This window comes from Rhinolophus hipposideros (assembly GCF_964194185.1).
Source record: "Rhinolophus hipposideros genome assembly, chromosome: 13".
In the NCBI taxonomy this organism is placed as follows: Eukaryota; Metazoa; Chordata; class Mammalia; order Chiroptera; family Rhinolophidae; genus Rhinolophus; species Rhinolophus hipposideros.
Window position 1 is genome coordinate 14,896,740 of NC_138059.1, and position 13,304 is coordinate 14,910,043.

The 13,304-nt window shown below is 39.3% G+C and overlaps 1 protein-coding gene across 3 annotated transcripts in view; it reads right to left on the reverse strand.

Annotated features, from left to right (window-relative positions):
* COL14A1 (collagen type XIV alpha 1 chain) overlaps positions 1-13,304 on the reverse strand; it is a 202,731-nt gene that overhangs the window by 106,440 nt on the left and 82,987 nt on the right. For 2 of the 3 annotated variants that reach the window (XM_081070910.1, XM_081070911.1), the window contains exons 15-20: positions 13,129-13,255; positions 11,377-11,516; positions 10,764-10,896; positions 9,302-9,361; positions 7,562-7,713; positions 1,935-2,064 (exon numbers count right to left, since the gene is read on the reverse strand). In XM_081070910.1, the coding sequence (XP_080927036.1) occupies positions 1,935-2,064; positions 7,562-7,713; positions 9,302-9,361; positions 10,764-10,896; positions 11,377-11,516; positions 13,129-13,255 (742 nt within the window). The remainder of the gene's footprint in view (positions 1-1,934; positions 2,065-7,561; positions 7,714-9,301; positions 9,362-10,763; positions 10,897-11,376; positions 11,517-13,128; positions 13,256-13,304) is intronic. The other variant, XM_081070912.1, reaches the window with a different exon arrangement.

Below are 13,304 nucleotides of genomic sequence, written 5' to 3' on the forward strand. Positions count from 1 at the left end.
GATCTCCTTCCACATGAACACCAATGAGGTAATTGTAGCAACTCTTAGAGTGCACAATACTCTGGGTGATCTTTAGCAAAACATGCAGGTTGGTGGGAGTCTGGAAGGAGGCACTCATAGCATAGGCATAGGGTGGAGGGAGAGATGCCAGGGCAGTCCAGTGAGGAGATACAATAATACCCTAGCCAGGACTTTGGGTGCAGCTACAGAATTTTAATGATTTGCACACTTACTTGAAAATGTTCATAGTTAGGGGCCCAGGTAGAGAATTCAGCTCTTGCCATTATTCTGCCCCTAATCACACATAACTGTTGGGTAACTACGGTAGATTAAAGATGGGAGCACTTTTTCTGACTAACCTCCCATAGAGTGGTGGAGGTTATGACCCTCTCTTTGAATGTGGGTCAATTCTGTGACCACCCTGAACAACTGACTATAGCAGAAGTGACGCTGTTCTGGTTCTAAGCATAGCCCTTAACTGTCCTGACAGTTTCTGCTTTCTGCCTCTTCAGACTCTGTGCTTACAGTCCTGAGTTACCACGTAAGGACTATCCTGCAGGAAAGACCCCATGGAGAGGCTCTGAGACCACATGGAAAGGGATGGAGGGGCTCGGCCAAGATGTCAGGGGGTAAAGTCATCTTGGACACTGCACACCAACCCAGCCACCTGGCTGCCATCATCAATACTATGTGAAACAGAAAGATTTCCCAGCAAGGCTTGCCCAATTTCCCGCCCCACAGAATTGCGTGCTACAATAAAACGGTTGCGGTTTTAAGCCACTAGGTTCTGGGAACGTCTTCACACACGTCCAGACAACCACAGAGAAATGAAGACAACTAAGATTTTGCAGTGCCTTGATCAAGGGTTTCTATGCATACTTCTCACGTGATCATGGCCAATTTATCTAACGCAAATATCTCACGAGGCCTTCTCTGTGCGGTCGGAGTTTGGTACGCAGCGATGAACATACATGGGAAGGCCTGGACTCTCATGACGCTGTTTTCCAGGGACGGGAGACAGATAACAAACATATACGTGAGTAAGCAAGAAAACATCAGACAGTAAGTGGTGTTCTGACAAGACCAAAACAAAATGAAACAAACAAAAAGGGATGATATCACACAGAGTGGCATCTCCTTGGCCTGGGTGGTCAGAAAAGTCTGAGGAGATGACATTCAGCTGAGACCAAAATGACAAGAAAATGCCAGGAGTGCAAACATCTGGGAACGGACATTCCATGTAGAAAGAATAACTAGTGTATAGGTTCTGAGGCAGAAACAAGCTGAAAATGTCCAGGGAAAGCGGTATGGTTGGGGCCATTATTAGGAGGTGAGAGCAAAGAGATTAGCAGGGTCCAGGTCATGTAGGGCCTTGTAGCGCCTTGGAAAGGATGTTGGATTTTATCCTGAGCACAATGGGAAGCCATTGGAAGCCTTGGAACGGAGTCGTTCCAAATTATGAGATAATTTACATTTTAAAAAGCTCTTCATGCTGCTGTGAGAAAACCAAGGAGTCAAAAGTGGGAAACTCTAAGGAAGACTCCATAGCAGGGCTTCGGCACTTATTTTAGTGAGTGTGAGCGTGGCTTGGATTGGGGTAGAGCAGTTAGATGAAGAGAAAATGAAGAGGCATGTCGAATGCACTTTGGAGAATGAATAGGACTTGTAATAAATTAGATGCAGGAGTACAATGCAGTTGTTTTACGACTTAGCTTTTATAAGCAATAAAACTGAAGCCCAGAGCAGTTAAGCAACTTGCCCTAAGTCACACAGCTTGAACGTGTGAAGACAGAATTCAAACCCAGATTTTCTGTCTCCAGATCTCTTTTGCTCTTTTCACCACAGTGCATTGTGTCATTCGGAGTGTATTACTGGGCATGAGCATTTTTTATTAATTAGTCACCTAGTATACACAGGGAGAAAGCTTCACTCACAGGTTTTTCCAGGGGCAGAGACACTGACACCTTCTCCATCATCGTAGATGGGAGTCACCGTGACTTTGTATTCAGTATCTGAAAGCAGAGGCTTCAGAAGGAGATTGTTCTGACTTCCAGGTACCATAACCTACACAGAAAAGCAAAGGACCATGGTCTCAGTACAACCTCTGTTCCCACTGGTCTACTAATAGAGTCGGTCTATAGGCACTTTGAAATAATCAGAAGCAAGGAGATGTACTTGGAGTGATGAGAAAAAGAGCAACCATGCAAAAGCATTTCTCTCTGAAATTCCCCTGCAGCAACCCTTTGTTTATGACTAATGCAGACCATTTCAATGTGAAGTTCTTAGGCTCAAGAAATAGTCTTTTCTCAGTATCTTCTCGGCATTTGCAAAGTATCCAGAAGAAAGAATAATTATTTGGAAAGCAAGTGTTCATAGCTCAGGAGTGTTCGTTCTAGAACATGGCATGCTTATCATGTTTGATTCTACTTTGATTCTATTCTCTCAAAAATTCAGCCTTCCATTCTTCAGCCTTGGAGAGATAATCGACTCCCAGGATTTTGGAAAAGAATGGATGCTAGCCAAGAACAATAGAATGGCACATTAAATCCAAGTTTTCCAGATCAAAATACATTTTACCTGTAACACTAAAAATGTTGCAGCTTTTTTTTTTTTTAATTTCTAAAAGATGTCTTCCTGTCTCTGATATCACCACCATTCTGTCTCTAAAGGCTGCAAAAACTAAAACACAACGGTGGGGATGACCCACACAAGCATCATGTGCCAAAGCACTGCCAATTCTGGCATCCCTAGAAGATGTGGACCAGAAAAGCCACATGTTCTCAATACTGAAACCACAAGCCGTTCTGCCTGTGTTCCAGCAGTTAGATGCTGACACATCTTGGGCCATTTAAGGAATTTAATCATGGCTGGAAAAATGCTAGGATGTAAGAATTAACCCAAATGTGTTTAAGGCAGTCACAAGACTGGGACAGCTGGAGATGCTTTTCAATTTCAATGCCAGCAGCCAAAGGGCTGTGCTGTCTGTGTCTGGATGAGCGAATAGACCTATAAATCATGGAATAAGCCCTAGAAAGCCTCAAGTTGAACTCAGAAGTAGCTGTTGCTAAGGTACGGCAAAGTTCTAAAAGCAATTTTTTAAAATATGGGATAAAAGGAAATCTGAATTAGGTGATTTTTATATGGGATTGATAGGATTTTGCTTCTCATAGGAAAGGGACATTGAAATATGCAGGGTTGTATTGATGTGGTCCTGAGTGGGAGAGTTTTGAAAAACAGCTCTGCTTCATTCGAGAATAAATTAGATAACTGTAGTATTAAGGACATGTAAAGGAAGAACAGTAGCCACAATAACCCTGACTTGTATTACCCCATTCATGTAGCTTCCCTACAGGGTGTGTCTTCTATGTAGATGCCCTCTGGAGCACAGAGCCTGGGCTTTTTGTTCCAAGCTGTTTGTTTAGCAAACCACCGGTGTTGACGTTCCTTAATAAAGTCTTCTCTCAAATTGAGAAACCCTCTTTTGATGGCCTTGGAGCCAATCAAATTTAGACTCTGGCATATTGAAAAGCATTGAGGCCATTTTGGAGGACACATTTAGATTGCCAGGAAGCAGTTGCTGTGGTTTATAATAATGGCCTTCATTTACTTAGCAATTATTATGTGTCAGGTGGTACTCTTAAATATTCTAATATAGTTCATTTTTACCACAATCCTTTGAGGTAAGGAGTATAATTACACCTCTTTTATAGATAGGGAAACTGAGGCCCACACAGCTATTGAGTCAAAGGTCCCACAGTGAAATCCTACATATCTGGTCTCAGCCTCGCTTTAACCATTACCTGTGTACGCCACATGACTATGCCACTTGCACCTTTTTACCCTAATTATATTAATTCCTAAGAATAAAATGTAAATCTCCTCTGGTGCATGCAAAGTTCCTTCTGCATGGCCTCTGCAAGATAAAGATGGGCTCCTACTAAACACAGATGCTGGAGGTCATAGCGAATGATGGTTTTGTTTATAAAACAAGTCTATAAAAGATGCTCATGGTTAAGTGAGATGCAAATCTAAACAGTGAACTTCATGTTTCTAATTTTTTTTTTGAAATTCAACTTCACATCTGGCTCCATTATTGCCCAAAGCTTTTCAGAGCAGCCTGGATCCTATCCAGCAAGCTGTTCCCTCAGTGGAAAGAAGATTCCCACATCTCACTGTATTCCCGTTTCTAACATTCTGTTTCTAGGCAGGGAATCTCATGCCATCTGTGGCGAAAGACTACACCTACTAGTATTGGTGCCATTAATTCCAATCTATTAAAGATCAATATTTTTATGAAATACAATTAAACAAAATCGCTAGGAAAAAAGGATCATGTTCTTGGATATTGCAGCAATATAAAATTGCTTTCAATGTTTCTAAAGCTCAGTCTTAATCTCTGAATCTATCCCGTAGGAGACTGAGTCACACTCTGAGTATCCCTACTCTAGAACATTTCTTGCAAGTTGGGAATCAGTTCACAGTCATAGATTTTTACATCAGGGTTCTAGCAAAATCTGGAATCCTGATCAACCTTTCACAGATAAAGAAGTATGAGACTTCCCTACCCTGACGACAAAATTCGGGCAATGTCATTTTCATGCCTCCATATTTCAGAGCAGAGTTGAAAGTCAATCCTTATGAAATATGTGACAGGTAGGTTTGCTTTCTAAGACTTCAAAAGCTTTTTATCGGAAATATTTGATAGAGTTGATTATGCTTAGAAAATATGTAAATACTTCACTTATCTCAATTGGAAAAGTAACTTTAATTGCCTTTGTTTTACATATATTAAAGCTTGACGTTAGTTTACAATATTATATACATACACTATTCTCTAACTTCAATACTCAATTTTATCACCTCAAGTAAATTTAATTCGCTTTTTTAAAAATTAGTTTCAGGTGTACAAAACAATGTGATAGATATTTATACCCCTCACAAAGTGATAACCCCCCTCCCCCAATCTACTACCCCTCTGACATCTTATATAGCTGTTACAATACCATTGACTATATTCCCTATGCTGTACTTTACATCCCATGACTATATATATATATTCATATATATATGAATATATATATATATATATTACATATATATCATTATAGTTGACATTCAATATTTTTCTACTTCAGCTAAAGTGTATAGCACATTGGTCAGGCATCTACACAGCCTATGAAGTGATTCCCCTGATAAGTCCAGTGCCCATCTGGCACCTTACATGATCTTTACAACACTATTGATTATATTCCCCATACTGTATTTCATATCCCCATGACTACATTATGTCTACTAATTTGTACTTTCTATAGTTAAGGAAAATTTGAAAAAACAGCAAGAGTCATTTATCTTATCCAGACACATTTCCTTTACCACTTTTTAAATATATTTTAGCCATCTGTCTTTCCCTGCCATGCATTATCATTTTAAGATATTTATTCGGTGTGTGGGGAGTTCAAGGCCCTTGGATTTTGGTAGAGGTCTGCAACGGTCTGTCCTACCTTGGTTTTATAATCTAAATGTAGATGTACCCACTTTCTGTCTCCAATAATAATACATTACATTTATATAGCAGTACATTTCATAAAACACTGATTATATAAATTCCAATTTATCCTCAACTGAGTCCCTGAAAAGATGCCCCTAAAATAAGCATGCACAAATCCAATGTAATTCAAATTCATCAAAGGAGCTTGAGCATTTAAAGAATTCTAGAGTACTTTCTTCTGTAGAATAAAAATATTTCTGCACTTTAATAATCACCACCAAATTTACCAATTTTTTTTCATTTTTATTACAGGTTTGTTTAACTGGAGCACATGAGCTTCAAGACTTTTGATCTTTCCTTCATCTGGGTTGTCCAAGTGTTTCGAAATAAACAGTGTGAAATGAAAGCAACTACCAAAGGGAAAATTAATTAGAGACAACCCAAAAAAAATATTATTATTATTTTACCTTGCATAGTTTACAAGTGCATGCATGAGATTAAATTGTTGTTACTCTTTCCAAATTAGCAAGAATAATTTAGCAAGAAGCTTAATGTATTTCTTGGAAAGAGTAGAAACAGAAACCGAAAACAAAATTCTCACTCTGGGAAGTTTTCATGGGTCTCATATTTAGGATCTCAATTAAAATATGAGAACAATAACAGGAAAAGTAAAACACCCAAAATACATCTTTGCCAAGCAGTTTTAACTTTTTAAAATTTTTCAATCATGGATAATTTGAAAACTATGGTCCAAGTTAATTAATAATTCAACCTATTTTGTTTAAGTGTTCATTAACTTCCTGAAAGTACTCCCAAGACCAATTTCATGGCTCTTCTGGCTATTCATAGTATACGTGGCTATTCTCAGGGTTATCACTCTCTTCTGTAATGATTCCTCTGCCAGCCTGAAATAAAGCACTTTCCTGAGAGAATTTAGGGCTCAAATACTTGTTTAGAGAAGCACACACACAAAATAATTGTCCATCAAAAGCTTTATAGTAAGGAAGAAGGAAGTATAATAATGTTATTCTTGAGCAATAATGAATGTGGAGGCTTCTTTCCTAGAGTGTCTCAAAAACAGTACAGCAGACAAAGTAATGAGGCTAACTAAAGCCTATTCTCTGACTGAAAAAGAAAAATACTTCTTTTGAATGCAAACTGGAGTTACCGTGTCTGGGAAACAATTTTCAGGTTCTAGGCTAAAAGGAATGGTACCGTGTAAATTAAGAAAACATGGGAATGTCAGCTATAATTTAGTATTTATATATAGTCACAGGATGTGGAGAACAGCATAGGGAATAGAGTCAATGGAACTGTAACAGCTGTATATGATGTCAGAGGGGTAGTAGATTGGGGGAGGGGAGTTATAACTTTGTGAGGGGTGTAAATGTCTAATAATTACATTGTTCTGTACACCTGAAACTAATTTAAAAAGAAATAAGAAAACATGGCAAGGCTATGATTAAGAATGTACCCAGGTTTCCAATACAGAAGAACAAATATAGATGAAACAACGTAAAGCAAATGCAACATCTACAATTTTAAATCCCCTAAGGTAGACACCATATTTAAGAATAAATTAGAAATGACTATAACTCTGCTCAAAATGAGCTGATGTCATTGAAAAATATAACTATTTGTTAATGGAGGGCACTTTATTAGAAACACTTCAACTGCATAAAGAAGACCTTGCATATATGCTTCCTTTAAAAAGTTTCTATCAGATTCCCAAGAGCACACACACACACACACACACACACACACACAGACAAATGTCTGGGGGACTATTTATGACCCAACTTTGCTTTGGTGCTCTAAGAAGTTGTCAAGGCAGCAGAAGCAACACGAGAAATAAGGTTCAGAAGCAGGTTGTAGGTGCAGCAAGGTTTGGAGACAAAATGGCCATCAAGAAACCAGTCATTCAGCTTGGATTCAATGAAAATATTAGTTTCTGGAGATGGTAGAGTCACCAAGAAATGAGCAGTAGAGGTTCCATCCATCTCTGGAGATAGCCTCCTGAGTTCTGTTAGTCAGGACACCTTAGAGTTTCTAGGAAGCTGTATTTATACAGACCGTTCCTACCACTTCTTCCGCAGGGTCCCCTTGAGCAGTCAGGTAGATGACTCTGAACTGTTGCACGCTGCTGTCTGAAATGTCCCATTTTACCCGCAGGCTAGAAGAGGTTTCATCATCAACAACCAGGTTTCTGATTCCTGTCCGGAAAACTGGAATAAACACAACCAAGGAGTAAAGAGTTTTTAACCCATCGTATTCCAACAGGAGCTGCAGAGATCATTGGTGGAAATGGTAACAAGTACTATCATTTAATGTATCTCTCTAATGTAGACCCACATGAAGGACAACTCCACATTAGTGGTTAATGGGGAGAGATGACACCTATTGGTAGCAAACAAAAATGGATTCAAGAGATGCTTACAAGACTGGGGTCTCCCTCAAAACGATCAGCTCTGTATACATACTAGTAAGGGAAGTGGGGAGAAGCTTCTAGGCTAGGGAAGCCAAAGGGGAGCGGGCAGGGAGCATGCCCATGAAATCTGCACACTAGCACTTTGTTGGAGAAGCAGACATGGTGGGCCAAATGTGGTCAGCCTCAGCGTGATCCAGCATCCAACACACATCCCATCACCTGCGCCCAAATTTCTGCTTTAACACTTGTCATGTAAAGCATAAATCTCTCACCACGGCTGCCTCTATACATTCAGCCCACATCGGTATTATCCTTTCTCTGATGGCTTTTTCAAACTCCTTCTCCTGTGTTCCCTGACACCCTCCTTCTTATATCCCAAGGGGCCTGCTCCCTCATTTGTCTCATTGTTTTCTTCTTCCTTCTGAGAAGGAGAAGCTAACATCTTCTCATTCTGTCCATTTCTACTGACTCTCCCTTCTGTTCATTCATTCATTCATTCAGCAAACATTCATTGAGCTTTTTCTGTATGTCTAACTGTGTTAGGCCTTTGAGATAAACAGTGATTGACAATTGACAACAATAGGAAAAGAGTCACAGAGGAGACAGGAGAGTGACATTTACCAAGCAAAATTCGGGGAGGGTACCAGGCAGTGGGAATGAGAGGCAACATCTTACCTTCAGGACCTAGAGTTCTAGATGACAGCAGGAAATGAGGAAAGCATGAAAAACAGGGAAGGAGAACCCAACCAGGAAGGATGTTGGATGTGATGATAAAGAGATTTGGGGGCACAAAAAAGATTCACTGAAGAATGAATAAATCAGTGAATGAATGAATGAATGAATGAATGAATGGGTAGTGGAGAACCCAGAAACCCACAGAAGGGTTTTAGGTAGAGAAATGATATCATCAAACTTGTGTTTTACCTTGTGACTCTGACAGCTAGTTAGGATGGGTACTATAATGGAGAGGAAAGTTAAGCTGAGAGAGATGACAGCTGATATAGGAAGACCAATAGACCAGCCAGGTCTTAGTTATGCACAGAAATGCAAGGAAACCATGATATAATTAATTCTCAACAGAGAGCAACAGAAGTCAAGAGGAAGGCAGAGACTATGGGGCTTGCCATGCTAACATCCTTTGAAAGATTTAATGAGAATCCAAAACAAAGATGGGAAAACTAGAGAGATGTAACAGTGAGATCAGCAGATGAGAAGACTGCTTGGCATTGGTGGGTAAGAAAAGACTGAGAGGTTGTGAGAGGAATGAAATTAAACTAACATGCCTCGCTCCTAATTAAAAATATGAAATAAATAAAACTGGGATAACATAATTTCTGTTTAAATCAAACTTTTCTTAGTGTAAACAGGCTTTTATTTGTCCTTACCTGATGTCACAGGTCTGGTAGGTACTATGGTTGTAGCTGGTTCTGTCCAAGCACTGTCAACTAAAAAAAATATTCATAACTTTAAAACACTGTAATGATAACAACACTATATATTTATGTGTAGCATTTTATAGCTTTCAAAGAAAATGTCACCTGTATTATCTCACTTGATTCTCACAACTTTGGTTTTGGTTGCAGGAGTGAAGAATTGAGTTGGAAGTAAGGCAGACATTGTATGTATTCTGCAGATAAGGAAACTGAAACCCAAAGAATGTAAAGGTCCTAATCACAGATATCAGCCTTCCTATAAACATTTGACTTATACTTATAAAGTCAAATGTCAGATATCAGCAGATTCCTATAAACATTTGACTTATACCTATAAAATTGTGAAACCTGCCAGTTACATGGAAATAGGGCATAACCATGATAATTCAAGGAAATTAAACAGTGCTGTAGATGAAGTTGTGAAAGGGCTGCCAAACAAGGCCACAAAGGAGGACAAGTGCATCTTCTATTTCTTGTATCCACCCTGGGCAACCAGTGGATGGAGCGTCTGTGTGGTGCTACACCAAGATCCCTTTTTCAGGATCAACATACTCATCCACCAACTTCTGGAATACTGGTTTCCAATGGCTCAGAGCTCTGGGAACTGCCTGGCCTGAAGTCATAGACTCTGTCAGGGATGGCCTACTTCCAATAACTGGGGATGCAGGAACACAAAGGTCCAGCCTTTTAGACTCAATATGGGACAACTCAGAAGGGTCATCCCAGGTCTAGAACGCCTAATAGAATTTGCTAAGGACTCAGTTCGCTTCTCTCTATGCCCCATCCAGCCAGTGTTCCTTACAGATGTATCTCCCAACTACACTCTTCAATGAACCTTCTGGATGCAATTTTCTGTTTCAGAATGTGATTCCAGGGAACCCAATCAAAGAAAATTTAATATGTGTTTAATACCTCATATTTTAAAAATGAAGGGATGAATGAATCAGCGAGTGAATTTTGTACACGATTCTTGGAACCAAGATCCACTTGGGAAATTCCATAAACTCATGGTGGATATGTTTGTCTTTGGTTTATCTGTTTGCTCATTTATTCATTTAAAGTTAATCCATCCATCCATCCATTCATCCATCCATCCATCCATCCATCCATCCAGCAAGTATTTATTACACTGTTAAAATATGCCAAGTACTGTGCTAAGCACTGGAGCTATTATGGTGAACAAGACAGATGTGCTCCCTACCTTTATGGTGATAATGAGCTAAGATTCAACAATGCTTCAGATATTGGTTTCATTAAAGGAAAAAATGCATAAAGAATTCTGGGGGACAAAGAGAAATCGAAGCCTCTGAAGCCCAGGATAAGGCTGATGGGCAGGAAACCTGGTGGGGTGAAGAGGGTGTCAGAATGGATGGTGGGAGTTGGTGATGCCCATCTGGGCCCCACCAAGACTTACGAGTGGTGCCAACGGCAGTGACCACCTCACTCTCGCTTCCATCGTCCAGTACCGTCAGCAATGAAACTTCATACTCAGTGCCGGGCTCCAGGCCTCTAATGACATATGAGTCTTGGTCTTCTTTGAGGATGACCTAAAAAGGATTTGGTGCTTAGTAACTGGGTCTACTTGAATAATAGAGGAGAAAGTCAAGACGAGAATTAATAAAAGGGAAAAAAAAACGTTATCCCGAGTATAAGTCAGAAATAACTAAGCATAAAGAAACCCAAGGCCATTGAATTCATTTTTTTCAAGTCAAACCTGAGAACTTTACTCCTGTCAATTCTCTCAGCAAATAAACTATGAATGTTGTGACAGTGGCATGCTGAAGTTTTATTAAATGTCATTTATGGAAGTCAAACAATCTGAAAGGACATAAACTATATCACTAAAGCACTAGCAGAGAGGTAGTTTACATCCCACAATCTGACAGTCATAAAAGTCCATGCCCTGGGAAATATTAATTACTTCTGGGATCCTCAATCGATTTTTAAAGTGAAGAGATACTCAAATGTAGCAGCACTTTCAGAGCAAATGCTCCGGATTAATTCTCAGTCAGTCTCAGAGAACTCACTTCTTCGGTCTTCCCACCGTAGACTGGAATCCACATCAGCTTGTGTTGCCCTTCATCCGCTGAGAGGGGATGCCAGGTCACTCTGAAACTGTCTGTCATCACATCATCAATTTCCAAGTACTGTTGGGCGGGAACTTCCTCTGTAAACCAAGGAAGGAAATTTTGTTAGGATATTGAGAGGGCAAGGAAGCCACCCCTCGAGCAGCTCCTGGAGGCCTCACCTAAAGGCCACACCTGGGGGCCACACCTGGGACTCCTGGGACTACAGGAGGAGAAGACTCTGAGGAATCTCTTGATTTAGAAAAGTATGGGGAAGCAAGGACTCAATCCAGTGTGGCCTTCCTGGTGTTTCTGTTTCCAGCATTTACCCACAGTATAAATTAGGAAGACCATGAACACAGCTGATTTGATAAGTTTTTCCATTCATTTCCAGAACTCTTAGGTTCTCTATTTGGCTCTTTTCATTAACTATAAAAAAAATACTCATTATTTTACAAAGATAATATTGTGCAAGTACTTGGAAGAAATTAACAAAATGGTATTCTAGAGGCCTGATAATACGTTCCTTTTAGCTTTGTTCACTTTCCTGCCTAAAGCACTCTACTGTGTTTCCCCAAAAATAAGACCTAACCAGAAAATATGATTTTTCAGGAGGACATCCCCTGTACATAAGCTCTAATATGTCTTTTGGAGTAACACTTAATATAAGAACTGGTCTTATTTTTGGGGAAACACAGTAGTAGTAAGTTAAATCCTGGAGGAGAACCTTCACTCTTTTAAGCTAGTTCGTATGGCTGCCATCAAAAGTGAAACATAATTCCTCAGACCTTGCTCTATTCCACTGTTTATACATTTCTGAGATGTACAACAGAGAGTATAATGAATTGTCAGGCCTTGATTTCTATTATTTGAAATCAGAGATTTTTAAGACTCTGTGATAGGACACCATGAGAATTGCAACTCAGGTTAACCCTCAGGAGATTTGGTGGAATTACTGAACTTTTTTCTGTGAACATTATAATCCAGCTTAATTCTCATCTCTCTCCAAAGAGATACCTTCTCGTCTCCTCAGTATACCCCTAAGTTTGTTTCCAAATGCAATCAATGATAAGTATAAGAAAGCAAACAATAGAATTATTGCCACCAAGAGGCAAAAACAGTTTGATATTTATTGAGTGACCACAGGGTATACTCGCATGTAGAAGAGGAAAATAATGCAGTCATGCCTTCTTTTTTATTTTAGTATTTAAAATATTCCATATTGTTGTATTAATATTTCAGGCTGTAAGTCAATTGGCTACTATTAGTAGTATTGGCATGTCAATTGGCTATAATTATTAGTATTGGCTACTGTTAAGTTAAATAGTATGAAACTCATTTTTGTTGATCAAAAACTGTTGGATACAAGCAATTTTGGAAGTTCAATATAATATATACACATACAAATGAAAGAAAGTTGGGGAAATTTTACAATACAACAAAAGAAACTGTATGATTAGAAAGAAAACCAGGTATATTTTTATGGAACTGACACCTTTTGAATTTATGTGATCTTTTCCCTCTTTCCCTTGCTTTGACAGAAAATAATTAGCCAGTATGCATTCTAGTCACCTAATTGTTCATTTGTTAATAATAATTAAGATAAACAAAAATTAAAATGCAATGTCTGCAAAATCACAATTGAAGGAGCTGCTCCAGCTTGTGGTTTCAGTAGTTACTCTTGGAAACTTTTCAAACCACAGTAAGGCTTACCTGTGGTAAAAATGCCAGTCAGAGGCTCTGACTGCCCTTCATCATAAATGGAGAAAATGGCAACATTGTACTCCGTGAGGGGTGTCAGGCCCTTCAGAGGGAATGTTGTTACAGGATCGACTTCAACCTGCAAAAGAGAGAAGGCATCTTAGCTATATCAGATACTCTCCACATCC